At 40.4% G+C, this 13,015-nt stretch overlaps 1 protein-coding gene across 4 annotated transcripts in view; it reads right to left on the minus strand.

The window, feature by feature from the left end:
* Positions 1–13,015, minus strand: part of LOC127432928 (transcriptional regulator ATRX-like) — a 39,228-nt gene that overhangs the window by 4,632 nt on the left and 21,581 nt on the right. For 2 of the 4 annotated variants that reach the window (XM_051684458.1, XM_051684485.1), the window contains 16 exons: positions 12,806–12,938; positions 11,783–11,892; positions 11,543–11,686; positions 10,673–10,850; positions 10,386–10,523; positions 7,665–7,840; positions 7,460–7,577; positions 7,261–7,364; positions 7,051–7,133; positions 2,215–2,306; positions 1,965–2,106; positions 1,740–1,837; positions 1,318–1,426; positions 1,038–1,215; positions 583–750; positions 335–481 (listed from right to left, as the gene is read on the minus strand). In XM_051684458.1, coding sequence (XP_051540418.1) covers positions 335–481; positions 583–750; positions 1,038–1,215; positions 1,318–1,426; positions 1,740–1,837; positions 1,965–2,106; positions 2,215–2,306; positions 7,051–7,133; positions 7,261–7,364; positions 7,460–7,577; positions 7,665–7,840; positions 10,386–10,523; positions 10,673–10,850; positions 11,543–11,686; positions 11,783–11,892; positions 12,806–12,938 — 2,118 coding nt within the window. The remainder of the gene's footprint in view (positions 1–334; positions 482–582; positions 751–1,037; positions 1,216–1,317; positions 1,427–1,739; positions 1,838–1,964; positions 2,107–2,214; positions 2,307–7,050; positions 7,134–7,260; positions 7,365–7,459; positions 7,578–7,664; positions 7,841–10,385; positions 10,524–10,672; positions 10,851–11,542; positions 11,687–11,782; positions 11,893–12,805; positions 12,939–13,015) is intronic. The other 2 variants (XM_051684467.1, XM_051684476.1) reach the window with 2 other exon arrangements.

The following is a 13,015-nucleotide window of genomic DNA, read 5'->3' on the forward strand; positions in this document are numbered from 1 at the left end:
TAGGGTTCCCACAGGTTTTCATATAACAAATTATTTTTTTCCATGACTTGCTCCAGCTGTTCGTGATGACTGGATAAACCTTTTTTTCTAATCTCATAGTGATTGTACTAAAAAAAAAAAAAAAAAAAAAGAGAGAGAAAGTTTGAGCCATTAATTATTTAAGAGCCAAGCAGAACTATAACAATTTTGTCACTGTTGAAATTTCCATGACATTTCCAGTTTTTCATTACAACTGAAACCATGCAGAGCATTTGTTTTTATCATTAACCCACCCCAGCCACCCAAACAATCCAGATAGCACTAGCTTTGCAGAGTGTGAGGTGTGTATGCACACCTTTTCTGCACGGTACTCGTCCCAGGCCGCTCTGCGCTCTTCCTCACTCAGCTCCTCTTCCTCCCTGTGGTCTAACAATGAGTCATGCTCATGATAACTTACTATAAGCTGCCCACAGCTCTTCAGCAGCAGGGCCAACACCTCATCCTGATAGAAAATAGAAAGACAAAGCATTCAAGTAAACAATCACACAAGTGTGCCTGTTCGCATGTGTGTTTACCACAGTAGGTCTGTGTATTTGTGTTTACCCCAGGTGTTTCTGTGTGTTTGCTGGGCCGCAGTTCTGGCTGGAAGCGGTACAGCTCATACAGCTGACTGTGTGTGAAGTGTCTCTGAATCTGCTGCTGGTCAAGAACACGGGAGGACAGAGACTGTTTAGCAACCTGCCGCTCGTAAATTTTCTGTTCCATCGTCCCCTGCATGTACAAAGACAAAAACATCATCACCAATATCATATCACAAATCACATAAAATGTATTAAATGAGAAAGAAACTGAATACAAAGCTTATTTGAGAACAGTTTTCACTAGAACATTTATTTATATATATATATATATATATATATATATATATATATATATATATATAAAATTATAGTTTCTGTAAAAATAAGAGTTAACTTGATTTAAGAACGAAAGAAATCTATGAGAGATCACCAAAAGTATGTGTGTAAAAGTTTGTGTGTGTGTGTGTGTGTGTGTACCTGGGCCAGAAAGCGGTACACCGATACAGGTTTGTTTTGTCCAAAGCGATAGACTCTGAAGATGCTTTGTATATCATATGACGGATTCCAGCAAGCATCAAACACCACAACCCGGTTTGCGGCAACCAGATTGATCCCCAGAGATCCCGCCCGAGTGGAGATCAGAAACAGCCTTCCTCTGACACAGAAAACAGCAAGATTCATGGCAGGAGGTTCGTGCACCACCATGCAAACAACTTAAATGCGATGCTGTTTACTGGTAACTTTTTGTATGTCTTACTTTGTGTTTTTAGTGTTGTTAAACTCTTGAACCCATCTTTTGCGAGCACAGGCACTGGTGTTGCCATCCAAACGGTAATAATCTTTATTTTTCACCCACGATTTCTTGCCTAAAAATGCACATACAAAAACACTATTGCATATACACAGCAAATAAACACATGACAGTTCTAATAATTTCTGCCCTACAAATGGCAAAGTGCAGTAACTACATCAAAACTGAAACTGAGAAAAATGGATTTAGTTTTTTAATTGTTCAGCCAAATGTGGATTGCCATATTTACACTCCGTTTTCCTTGAATCTGAGCATAATTGAGCCAAACATGACTGACACAGCAACAAAATGTGTATATACTGTGTTTTGCCTTTGCACAACAGCATTCCCCTGTATAAACAAACTTCCCAGTGTGTGTGTGTGAATACCTTTGTATGGACACTCTTCTTTCCCCTTGGTCTTATCTGCATATTCCAGGAAGCTCTCAATAAGGTCCAGTGATATCAAAGACTGACTAAACACTAGCCTGTTCAAAAGCAAAGCAGATTCATATGTGCCTCAAACAAAATATGCCTTTCTAAACATTGAACACACAATTATTTCCCCTCAACAACCAAAGGAAAAGTCATGCAAGTAAAATTTGTGTTCCTCACACTTTGTCCTGTAGCTCCTCTGCATGGTGTAAAATTTCCATTACCAACTGTAATTTCCCAGAATGCTCCAGCACTTTGGCGTCAGCTGCTGTTATAAATGGCAGATACCAATCTGCGGCAGACCCATTACCCACACTAAACCCTGAACAATATGCAGAGAGAGAGACACTAAGTGAGAGACAGACAGATTAAAAAAAACAGAGAGAGAGAGAGAGAGAAAGAGAAAGAGACTGAGACTGTGTCTATGTACCAGGTTCCCCACCATCTCTCTCTTCTCTTCCTTTCCAGTCTCCAGTTTTGTTCTTTGCATCAAGGGAATCACCTGTGCTCTTTGCCTCTCCTCTGAAGGACAGATAAGAGTGGAAACATGACCGTCAGAGTCTTGTGTACTGCAGACAGAATTCTGACTACTGGCATGAAGTCTGGTTCACTTTGTAGCTTATTCTGGCCAAGAACCACCTACTTTAACAGTAAAGGCATGAAAAATGACATGTACAGTTGTGACCCAAAATACTTGCATCCTTGGTAAATACGGTTGAAGTCAGAAGTTTACATACACCTTGGCCAAATACATTTAAACTAAGTTTCTCACAATTCCTGACATTTAATCATAGAAAACATTCCCTGTCTTAGGTTCAGTTAGGATCAGTATTTTAAGAATGTGGAATGTCAGAATAATAGTAGAGAAAATGATTTATTTCAGCTTTTATTTCATCACATTCCCAGTGGGTCAGAAGTTTACATACACTTTGTTAGTATTTGATTGCATTGCCTTTAAATTGTTTAATTTGGGTCAAATGTTTTGGGTAGACTTCCACAAGCTTCTCACAATAAGTTCCTGGAATTTTGGCCCATTCCTCCAGACAGAACTGACGTAACAGAGTCAGGTTTGTAGGTCTCGCACACGCTTTTTCAGTTCTGCCCACATATTTTCTATCGGACTGAGGTCAGAGCTTTGTGATGGCCACTCCAATACCTTGACTTTGTTGTCCTTAAGCCATTTTACCACAACTTTGGAGGTATGCTTGGGGTCATTGTCCATTTGGAAGACCCATTTGCAACAGAGCTTTAACTTCCAGGCTGATGTCTTGAGATGTTGCTTCAATATATCCACATAATTTTCCTTCCTCATGATGCCATCTATTTTGTGAAGTGCACCTCCTGCAGCAAAGCAAGCCTCACCCTTTTTCCCCCAAACATAACGATGGTCATTATGGCCAAACAGTTCAATTTTTGTTTCATCAGACCAGAAGTCATTTCTCCAAAAAGTAAGATCTTTGTCCCAGTGTGCACTTGCAAACTGTAGTCTGGCTTTTTTTTATGGTGGTTCTGGAGCAGTGGCTTCTTCTTGCCGAGCAGCCATTCGGGTTATGCCGATATAGGACTCGTTTTACTGTGGATATAGATACTTGTCTACCTGTTTCCTCCAGCATCTTAACAAGGTCCTTTGCTGTTGTTCTGGGATTAATTAGCATTTTTCGCACCAAACTAGGTTCATTTCTAGGAGACAGAATGCGTCTCTTTCCTGAGCGATATGACGGCTGCGTGGTCCTATGGTGTTTATACTTGCATACTATTGTTTGTACAGATGAACGTGGTACCTTCAGGCATTTGGAAATTGCTCCCAAGGATGAACCAGACTTGTGGAGGTCCACATTCTTTTTTTGAGGTTTTGGTTTATTTCTTTTGATTTACCCAAGATGTCAAGCAAAGAGGCACTGAGTTTGAAGGTAGGCCTTAAAATACATCCACAGGTACACCCCTAATTGACTCTAATTAGCCATTCAGAAGCTAATTGGCTAATTGCCTAAAGGCATGACATCATTTTCTGGAATTTTCCAAGCTGCTTAAAGGCAGTTAAAATAGTGTATGTAAACTTCTGACCCACTGGAATTGTAATATATTCAATTAAAAGTGAAACAATCTGTCTGTAAACAATTGTTGGAAAAATTACTAGTGTCATGCACAAAGTAGACTTGCCAAAGCTATAGTTTGCTAATATAAAATCTGTGGAATGGTTCTAAAACGAGTTTTAATGACTTCAACCTAAGTGTATGTAAACTTCTGACTTCAACTGTATGTGCAAAGAAGGCTGTGAAAAAAACAACAACTTTTGATCTTTCATTCAAAAAATTCACAAAAATCTAAACTTTAATTTAAGTAAACAATTGAAAGAGGGGAAATATCTCATTATTAAATACATATTTTTCTCCAAAACATGTTGGCAACAATTATTGGCACCCCTAGAAATTCTTATGAGTAAAATATATCTGAAGTATATTCTCATTCATATTTTAAATTTTTTTAGTGCACCTGGGTGACTAGGAACATTAAATTGTTCAGCCATGACTTATAAACATGTAGGTATAAATATGAGGTAAGACACAGGCCAAAATCCCTTAATCATCAATTACAGTGGGTTAGACTAAAGAATATAGTTTTGATGTGCGGCAAAATGTTGTTGAGCTTCACAAAATGGGAAGTGGCTATAAGAAAAAAAAGCATTGAAAAAATGCCCATATCCTCCATCAGGGCAATAATTAACAAGTTCCAATCATCTGGAGATCTTAAGAATCGGCCTGAAAAAGGACGTGTGTCTATTTTGTCTCCACGCACCATGAGGAGAATGGTTCAAGTGGCCAAAGAATCTCCAAGGATCACGGCTGGACAATTGCAGAAATTAGCAGGGTCTGAAGGTCTCAAAAAAATATTAGACATCACCTACATCACCACAAGTTGTTTTGGAGGTTTTCAAGAAAAAAAAGCCTCTGCTCTCATCCAACAACCGACTCAAGCGTCTTCAGTTTGCCAGACACTACTGGAACTTCAAATTCTATGTTCTATGGTCAGATGAATATAAAAAATAGCTTTTTGGCAGCAAACACCAGAAATGTGTTTGACGCACACAGAGATGTAGTACCACCCAATGACCACGGTTAAATAAGGTGCTGGATCTTTAATATTGTGGGGCTGTTTTTCTGCCAGAGGTCCTGGACATGTTGTACAGATACATGGCATCACAGACTCTATCAAATACCAACAAATAATAAAAAATCAAAACCTGACTGCCTCTGCCAGAAAGCTTACAACGGGCCCTGGTTGGACCTTCCAGCAGGACAATGATCCAAAACAAACATCAAAATCAACACAAAAATGGTTCACTGATCACAAAATCAAGGTTCTGCCATGGCCGTCCCTGACCTGAACCCCATAGAAAATTTGTGGGGTGAACTGAAGGGGAGAGTCCACCAACATGAATTTGAAAGTTGATAGAGATTCTGCATGGAGGAATGGTCTCAGATCCCTTGCCAGGTGTTCTCCAACCTCATTAGGCATTATAAGAAAAGACTCAGAGCTGTTATCTTGGCAAAGGGAGGTTGCAAAAAGTATTGAATAAAAGGGTGCCAATAATTATGGCCAATATGTTTTGGAGAAAAATATGTATTTAATAATGATATTTCCCCCGTTTCAATTGTTTTACTTCAATTAAAAGTTAGATTTTTGTGATTTTTTTTAAATGAAATATCAAAAGGATAAACAATGCAGAATTTTTTTCACAGCCGTCATTGCTCATATTTACCAAGGGTGCCAATATTTTTGGCCACAACTGTACAACGACCTATTAGAGTTTATTTTCTGTGACGTTTAGGGGATGGTTAAAGGGTTAGTTCACACAAAAATGAAAATTCTCATATCATTTACCCACCCTCATGCCCTCCCACATGTGAATGACTTTCTTCTGCTGAACACAAGCAAAGATTTCCAGAAGAATATCTCAGCTCTGTAGGTCCATACAATGCAAGTGAATCTGTGCCAATATTTTGAAGCTCCAAAATCCACATAAGGGTAACATAAAAGTACTCCAGACAACTTAAATTCATATCTTAATGGTCACTTTCCCTTTCAACTCCTGTTTTTAGTGATTCACATTCTTGTGCATATCAGCCCCCTACTGGGCAGGGAGGAGAATTTGATCAAAAATGACTTAAATATTTATCTGTTTCTCACCCACACCTATCATATCGTGTTTGAACACATGGATTTAATCACTGGAGTCATATGGATTACTTTTATGCTCCCTCAATGTGGATTTTGGAGTTCCAAAATTTGGCACCCATTCATATGCATTGTATGAACCTACAGAGCTGAAACATTTTTCTGCAGAAGAAAGAGTCATACACATCTGGGATGGCAGGTGGGTGAGTAAATCATGAGAGAATATTCTTTTTTGGGTGAACTATCCATTTAATATGAATTCCGATACTATATATCCCTCAGAGCAAAGACCTACACTCACTGAGCTCTTTATTAGGAACACCTGTACATCTACATATTCATGCGATTATATAATCAGCCAATCGTGTGGCAACAGTGCAATGCATAAAATCACACAGATACAGGTCAGGAACTTCAGTTAATGTTCACATCAACCATGAGAATGGGGAAAATGTGATCTCAGTGATTTCGACCGTGGCATAATTGTTGGTGCCAGATGGGCTGGTTTGAGTATTTACCGCTGATCTCCTGGGATTTTCACGCACAACAGTCTCTAGAGCTTACTCAGAATGGTGCCAAAAACAAAAAACATCCAGTGAGTGGTAGTTCTGCGGACAGAAACACCTTGTTGATGAGAGAGGTCAATGGAAAATGGCAAGACTGGTTCGAGCTGACAGAAAGGCTACGGTAACTCAGATGACCACTCTGTACAATTGTAGTGAGCAAAATAGCATCTAAGAATGCACAACATATCCAAACCTTGAGGCGGATGGGCTATAACAGCAAAAGACCACGTTAGGTACTTTATTAGGGCTATAGTGTTCCAAATAATGTGCTCGGTGAGTGTATACAGTATACACAGTTTTGATCTTGTTCCCTTGTCCCTAGTTGACAAACCTCTTGAATATCTTTCAAAGATTCAATTAAATGAACCTTGCAAACTTAAATTTAGCGACTAGACCTTGTGGCAACCTGGTACCTTATAACACGACTTTCTAGATTTGATACCGATATCTGATATTCTGCACAGGCATATGACTGATTAGTAATATAAGAAACACTTCATCATCCGATATTAAACACACAGTACCTTTCAGAACCATTTAGCTGTGTAGAATGTGTCACCAAACCTGCACCCAGCGCTGTGAGAATGGGAGCAGAATCTTCTTTCCCCTGCATCACACAAGAACACATGAACTAGTTTTCATGTAAAAGGCAATGGAGGAAAACCAAATCTTCCTGATAGGTAGAATGTTTATGAAAATGAGGTGTGATATGGGTTTCTGAACTATGTTTGTACCTTATTCTTGCTGAGTTGAGCAAGTTTAAGACACCAGGGATGGGTCCATATCAGACTCAGAACATGAACATCCTGAAACAAACTGCCCACACCTACACCTTTCCCTGAACACACATACACATGTGAAAAAGACAATCGTTTATGTACAGTATGTGGGTTACTAATCCGTAGGTTCAGCATGTGAATGTGTAACTCTAACCTGTGCAATACTGCAGATAGTGCGTGTATAACTGGCACTGCAGAGGTGTCATCCTGACTGACAGCACATACTCACGCTTGGGTGGGAGGCAGGATGTCAACACTGAATAGTCTCGCCTCTGCAACACAAACACACTCCAAAACGTCAAACACAAAAACTCTCACTGTCCCCCACAATGTTTCTAGCTTTTTTATGTGTTCCTCACCTGTATGAATCCTGACAGCAGCTCGTGGAGGACATGTGATCGATTCTTCATAAGTCTGACATCAGCAGGGGTGGAGTCTGCACACTGGCCATTCTGGATTGGATTAATAAAACGGTTCCGGAATTCCTTTAGAGAACCCAGCAGGTTCTCCTTGATGAAGTCCACCATGCAGTGATCTAGAACATGAGACATTACCATTAGTGGCAGATCACTTAAGAGCATGATAGTGCTGAAAATTGCTGAAATGAAATGCAAAGCTACTTAACATATTATTAACTCAAAATTGGAAAAAACAAATTAGTGACAAATAAGGCTAATACTTCTGTTAACTCAGTGAGGAAACAGTTATGGCTAATGTTGATAATCCTAAAATGGCCAAATATCATCCAATTATGTGGTCTATTATTTTTACTATTACCATTAAACACTTTTTACTATTACCATTAAATGCGTAACGTAAAATGAATTTGCAATATTCAAGTAGTGTTTTTAGTACTCGAATAGCAGGTGCAGAACGAGTGCCTGATTAATCAGGTACTTGTTCTGCACCTGCTATTCGAGTACTAAAAACACTACTTGAATATTGCAAATTCATTTTACTTTACACATTTGCCTGCTGTGACGAGGAGGGTGGGGCAGCTGCGCTGCATGTGTGTCTGTTCGTTTATGTTTTATGTTGTTTTAAGTTAATTTCTATCATTAAACCATTATGTTGACTGTTCAGCCGGTTCCCGCCGCCTCCTTCCCGTCCTTATACCATTACATTGGTACCAAAACCTGGGAAGGAGGAGGGATGTGCTGTCAGAGATTCCTTGCAGCTGTCGTCCACCAAAGGAGCAGCCGCAGTCGTCTGCCTGGGGATGGAGGGGTCGCTGCCGGCCGTTCAGAGACGGAGGAACCGCTGCCGTCTGCCAAGAAGGGGAGGTGCGATTCCATCCGCCAGGGGTCGGAGGACTCACTGCTGTCTGCCGGGGGAGGAGCCAGCTGTCGTCCACCAGAGGGCAGAGGAGCGGTTGAGGACCGGGTGACAGCGTGTCCGGGAACCGGCAAGCAAGTTTTTCTCTCTCTGCGTCGCTCTGAGGGCTTCAGAAATGCGGGGAAGACCTGATGGAAGGCACGGCTGGAAGGGCAATGCCCCCCCTTCCCCAGGAAGGGAAGGGAGAAGAGTGTGTCATGCCAGGGGTTTCCCCAGCCTGAGTCGGGCGATGGGGATTGTGATGAGGAAGAGGGCGACTCCGGGACTTGAGGACACATGGCCGGCCCTGAATCGGGCTAATCAGCCAGGAGGGGGATAAAGACATGCCGGAGGCTCCAGTTCTCTCAGACACACAGCCATGTTGTGTGTCTCTTTATGTTATTTTAAGTTCATTTATATCAATAAACTTTACGTTTACGGTTCAGCTGGTTCCCGCCGCCTCCTTGCCCATCCCTTCCCCGGTTACACCTACCATGAGCAGCGCTGAATTACACTATCTCTTTTCAATCTCAGCGAGTATTGACCGCTGACTACCACCCATGGAGTCGCGAGTTCGAATCCAGGGTGTGCTGAGTGACTCCAGCCAGGTCTCCTAAGCAACCAAATTGGCCCGGTTGCTAGGGAGGGTAGAGTCATATGGGTTAACCTCCTCGTGGTCGCTATAATGTGGTTCTCACGTGTGATGAGTTGTGTGTGGATGCCGCGGAAAATAGCGTGAAGCCTCCACACGCGCTACGTCTCTGCGGTAACGTGCTCACCAAGCCACGTGATAAGACAGTCTCAGACGCGGAGGCAACTGAGATTCGTCCTCAGCCACCCGGATTGAGGCAAGTCACTACACCACCATGAGGACTTAGAGCGCATTGGGAATTGGGCATTCCAAATTGGGGAGAAAATATAAAAAATGAATCTCTTTTCCCTAATCTCGCAGTTACAATTGAGTCTTCTGGGGGCGATGTGGGTGTGTGTCATCAGGTGTTGGATGAGAAGATATAATGCCGTCTGTGCTTTTCAAAGCCAAGTGTAGCTGTCTTGTAATATTTAGATTCTTGTGTTACACTATTTGTATTCGGTTCTTGTTGGAGTCATGTAAACCAACTGATGAGGATCTGCTATTATGGTGGAAAGTTATGAGGAACTCGGACGCATATCAGACCAGTATGTGTGTGAAATCTCTGAACACAGACAGAGAGCATTTTATAAAAAGTCAACTTTCTCCATTTGTTTTTCTTTAATAATAACATGTGAAATGATAAAATAAGATAGCCTTTGTGTAGACTCTGAGTTTATATATGTGCATTATTGGTTGTAACCTCCAGGTGAGTGCAATATAATGTAATTCTTTTTTGTTTTCCATTTTTATTCATGCATATTGTTTAATAAATGTTTCCCCAAAATAAAAGCATAGTTTGCTAAACTTATCCTATTTTAAAACCATTCTTGGTAACATTTGTGAATAAACATATTGTACAAGTTATACGTATTTAACATGCATTTTAATTTACGAGTAATCAATAACTATTTTTTTGTGGGTTAGAGTATTCGACTACAAAATTATTTGAAAATGCCCATCCCTAGCACACATCATTTACATAATTTCCCCAAGGGTCAAAATTGAAAGGGTCTAAAACATTAACCTTAAGACCAATACAAAGAGATCTTCTAATCTATACTAAAAGAGACCAAATAATTTTCCACAAACAGCATATTACAGATTTGGAAGATCAAAGGTTAAATGTAATTACACTCAGTGAGGTTGTTTTGGAGTGGTGTGCCAGTCAATATGATTCTCCTGCGTGTGCGGAGAGCTTGCATGGCTTTTGAGATGCTTGATTCTGCATTCTTCAGAATATGACCCTCATCACACACTACCAGATCAGGGCCTAACACACACACACACACACACACACACACACACACACACACACACACACACACTCAAAGCATTTAAAATCAATAAAACAAAAGCGTCAATCATCATTTCACCTTGTTATAACAGTATTTGAATGAGAGATTATTTAGACAAGTGTACCAGGATTCAGGAGCATAGAGCGGAAGGCCTCTCTGTGTTTGCTGTTTTTCGCGCTATGTCCGTGTGTAAGAATACGGAAAACTTCATAACCCATGATCATCACCCCACCTTTTTTAAACCAGTCATTCAACAGCTCAACACGTACTGACACTGATTTCACTGTTGCCAGCTCTGTCACCTGTGTGTGAGAAACAGACAGAAAAGAGATGCTTTCAGAGAACATTTCAGTGATTCAGCCAAAAGTCCACGTTAAAATGTTAGGCTTATCTTTTTTCCCCATACAATTAAAGTGAAAGGTGATTAAGGGTGTCAGTCCCTAACATACTGCCTAACATTTTCTTTTGTGTTCCATGGATGAAGAAAAGTAATATGGGTTTGGAAGAACGTGAGGGTGAGAATTTCATTTTTGGGTGAACTATCCCTTTGCAATATGACAAAGATCTCAAATTGCAGAGTTCAGCCAAAAGTGACATCATACATGCTGAAAAAAGCCCCCAAGAAAAGGATAAATATCACTAAAGTATACTTTGGTTTCCCGAACGGATCGCGCACAATATGCGTGATGCAAATTTCTTCATCAGCACAGTCTGCACGGATTGTCTGCGTGCTGTCCAGATTTTCTTGACATGCAGACAGTCCTCATCTGTGCATATCGTCGGCACATGCTCCTGCTGTTGATTGTCCTAAGAGTATCACAAAGCAGTCGTAGTCTGCATGCGTCGAACACGTTCGTATTCGCTCGCGGTCAAAAGAGTGCTCAACCGTCTGCGAGATGATCCGGCACTCGTAAAAAAGTTGTATACTCAAGCTTTAAGGTTACCATACAAATAAGAGTCATCTTAAGAGTGACAGAGAGTGAGACAAACTGACCCTCAGTGTGTGGGGTCTTAAGCCCCTCTGCCATTGGTCGAACTCACTCTTCCAGTTTAGTACTGTATTGAGAGGACACACCACCAGAGCCCTGTTCACAGGCAGTAATTTACATAACAGCACTGTGTGAAGAAACACGATGACCTGAAACACACACACACACACACACAGTCACTCTGCCAGTGAACCTCACATTTTCAGATTATACAAGGAAAAGGAGAGCATTTATGTGCTCAGTACCTGTAAGGTCTTGCCCAGTCCCATGCAGTGGGCCAGGATACAGCCAGAACCGGGTGATGACTTCACACTCTGAACAGACTCACAACAGCAGTCCCACATAAACTGCACACCTGAACACACATGAACACACACCTAATCATACACAGTAATTTCACAGATTTTTATAATGACTAAGGCCATGACCACACAAATAAGTACTGGATTGAAAATGCACTGACTTTGCTAAATTTACACCTCTCATGCACACTGGAACACCATTTTCTTCCACTGAAAAAGGAGACTTTCGAAAACACTCTCTAGTACCACATACTTTGGAAACCGATGAAAAGAGTTTTCAACTGAAAACATACTAGTGTGAACATGGCCAAGTCATTAGGAAGACTTTATATAGGATCTCCAATTATATACCCCACTGAAAAAAGGAAATGTTAGATGGCTTTTTAACGTTTAAGATTTTGCTATGTGAAGTGAGTATGTGCTTCTTTAGCATGTGTAGGATGAGGAAACATTTAGCTAAAAGTACTCTTGGCTGCTCCATCTGGCATATGTCAAATACCAACTCATCTAGTACAAGTATAAATGTTTAATTTGTAGAGAATTTTCAGAAATGGCTGTATTTTCTTGATTGTCTGCTTTTCATCTTAGTTACAAGATGATTTTGAATTGGACGGAATTAAGCAGCTACTTTTAAATATTTCCGCAAACCTAATTGGTTGCAGGCAGTGCGTTAGAGACAGTATAGTACAGAGAAACGAAAAATTCCTGCACACTGCTTTAGCTTGTACAAATTCCAATATATATTCCAATTTTAAATGCTACTATCATCAAGCATTTACAAGCAGAAAATAAAATACTGCCAAAACAAAAGAGTTGTCAATCAGAATAACTCCAACAAAAAATGAGGCCAAAAGCAATTGTGTAGGAAGTGACAACCAAAAACTTTTAAATGACTACAGAAGATTGTAAAGCTGAAACATTGCACTCTCAATGAATATAGAGAATATAAAATGTTTTTCCCCTCACCCTCTCGCTGGTGCGGTTTGAGCTTGCTCAGAAAATGCATGTGCACTTGCACCAAAGGCTTGCTCTTTACATCATCTTGCTCAAGAATCAATGGGGTGAAGTTTTGAGCTGGTCTCTCAGCTACTATGATAACCTAAAGAAGTGGCGACAAATAATACATCAGATAGACAACACCAATTAATCATTTAGATATACCATTAAACAATATTG

The sequence above is a fragment of the Myxocyprinus asiaticus genome, chromosome 4 (assembly GCF_019703515.2).
Source record: "Myxocyprinus asiaticus isolate MX2 ecotype Aquarium Trade chromosome 4, UBuf_Myxa_2, whole genome shotgun sequence".
Taxonomy (NCBI): Eukaryota; Metazoa; Chordata; class Actinopteri; order Cypriniformes; family Catostomidae; genus Myxocyprinus; species Myxocyprinus asiaticus.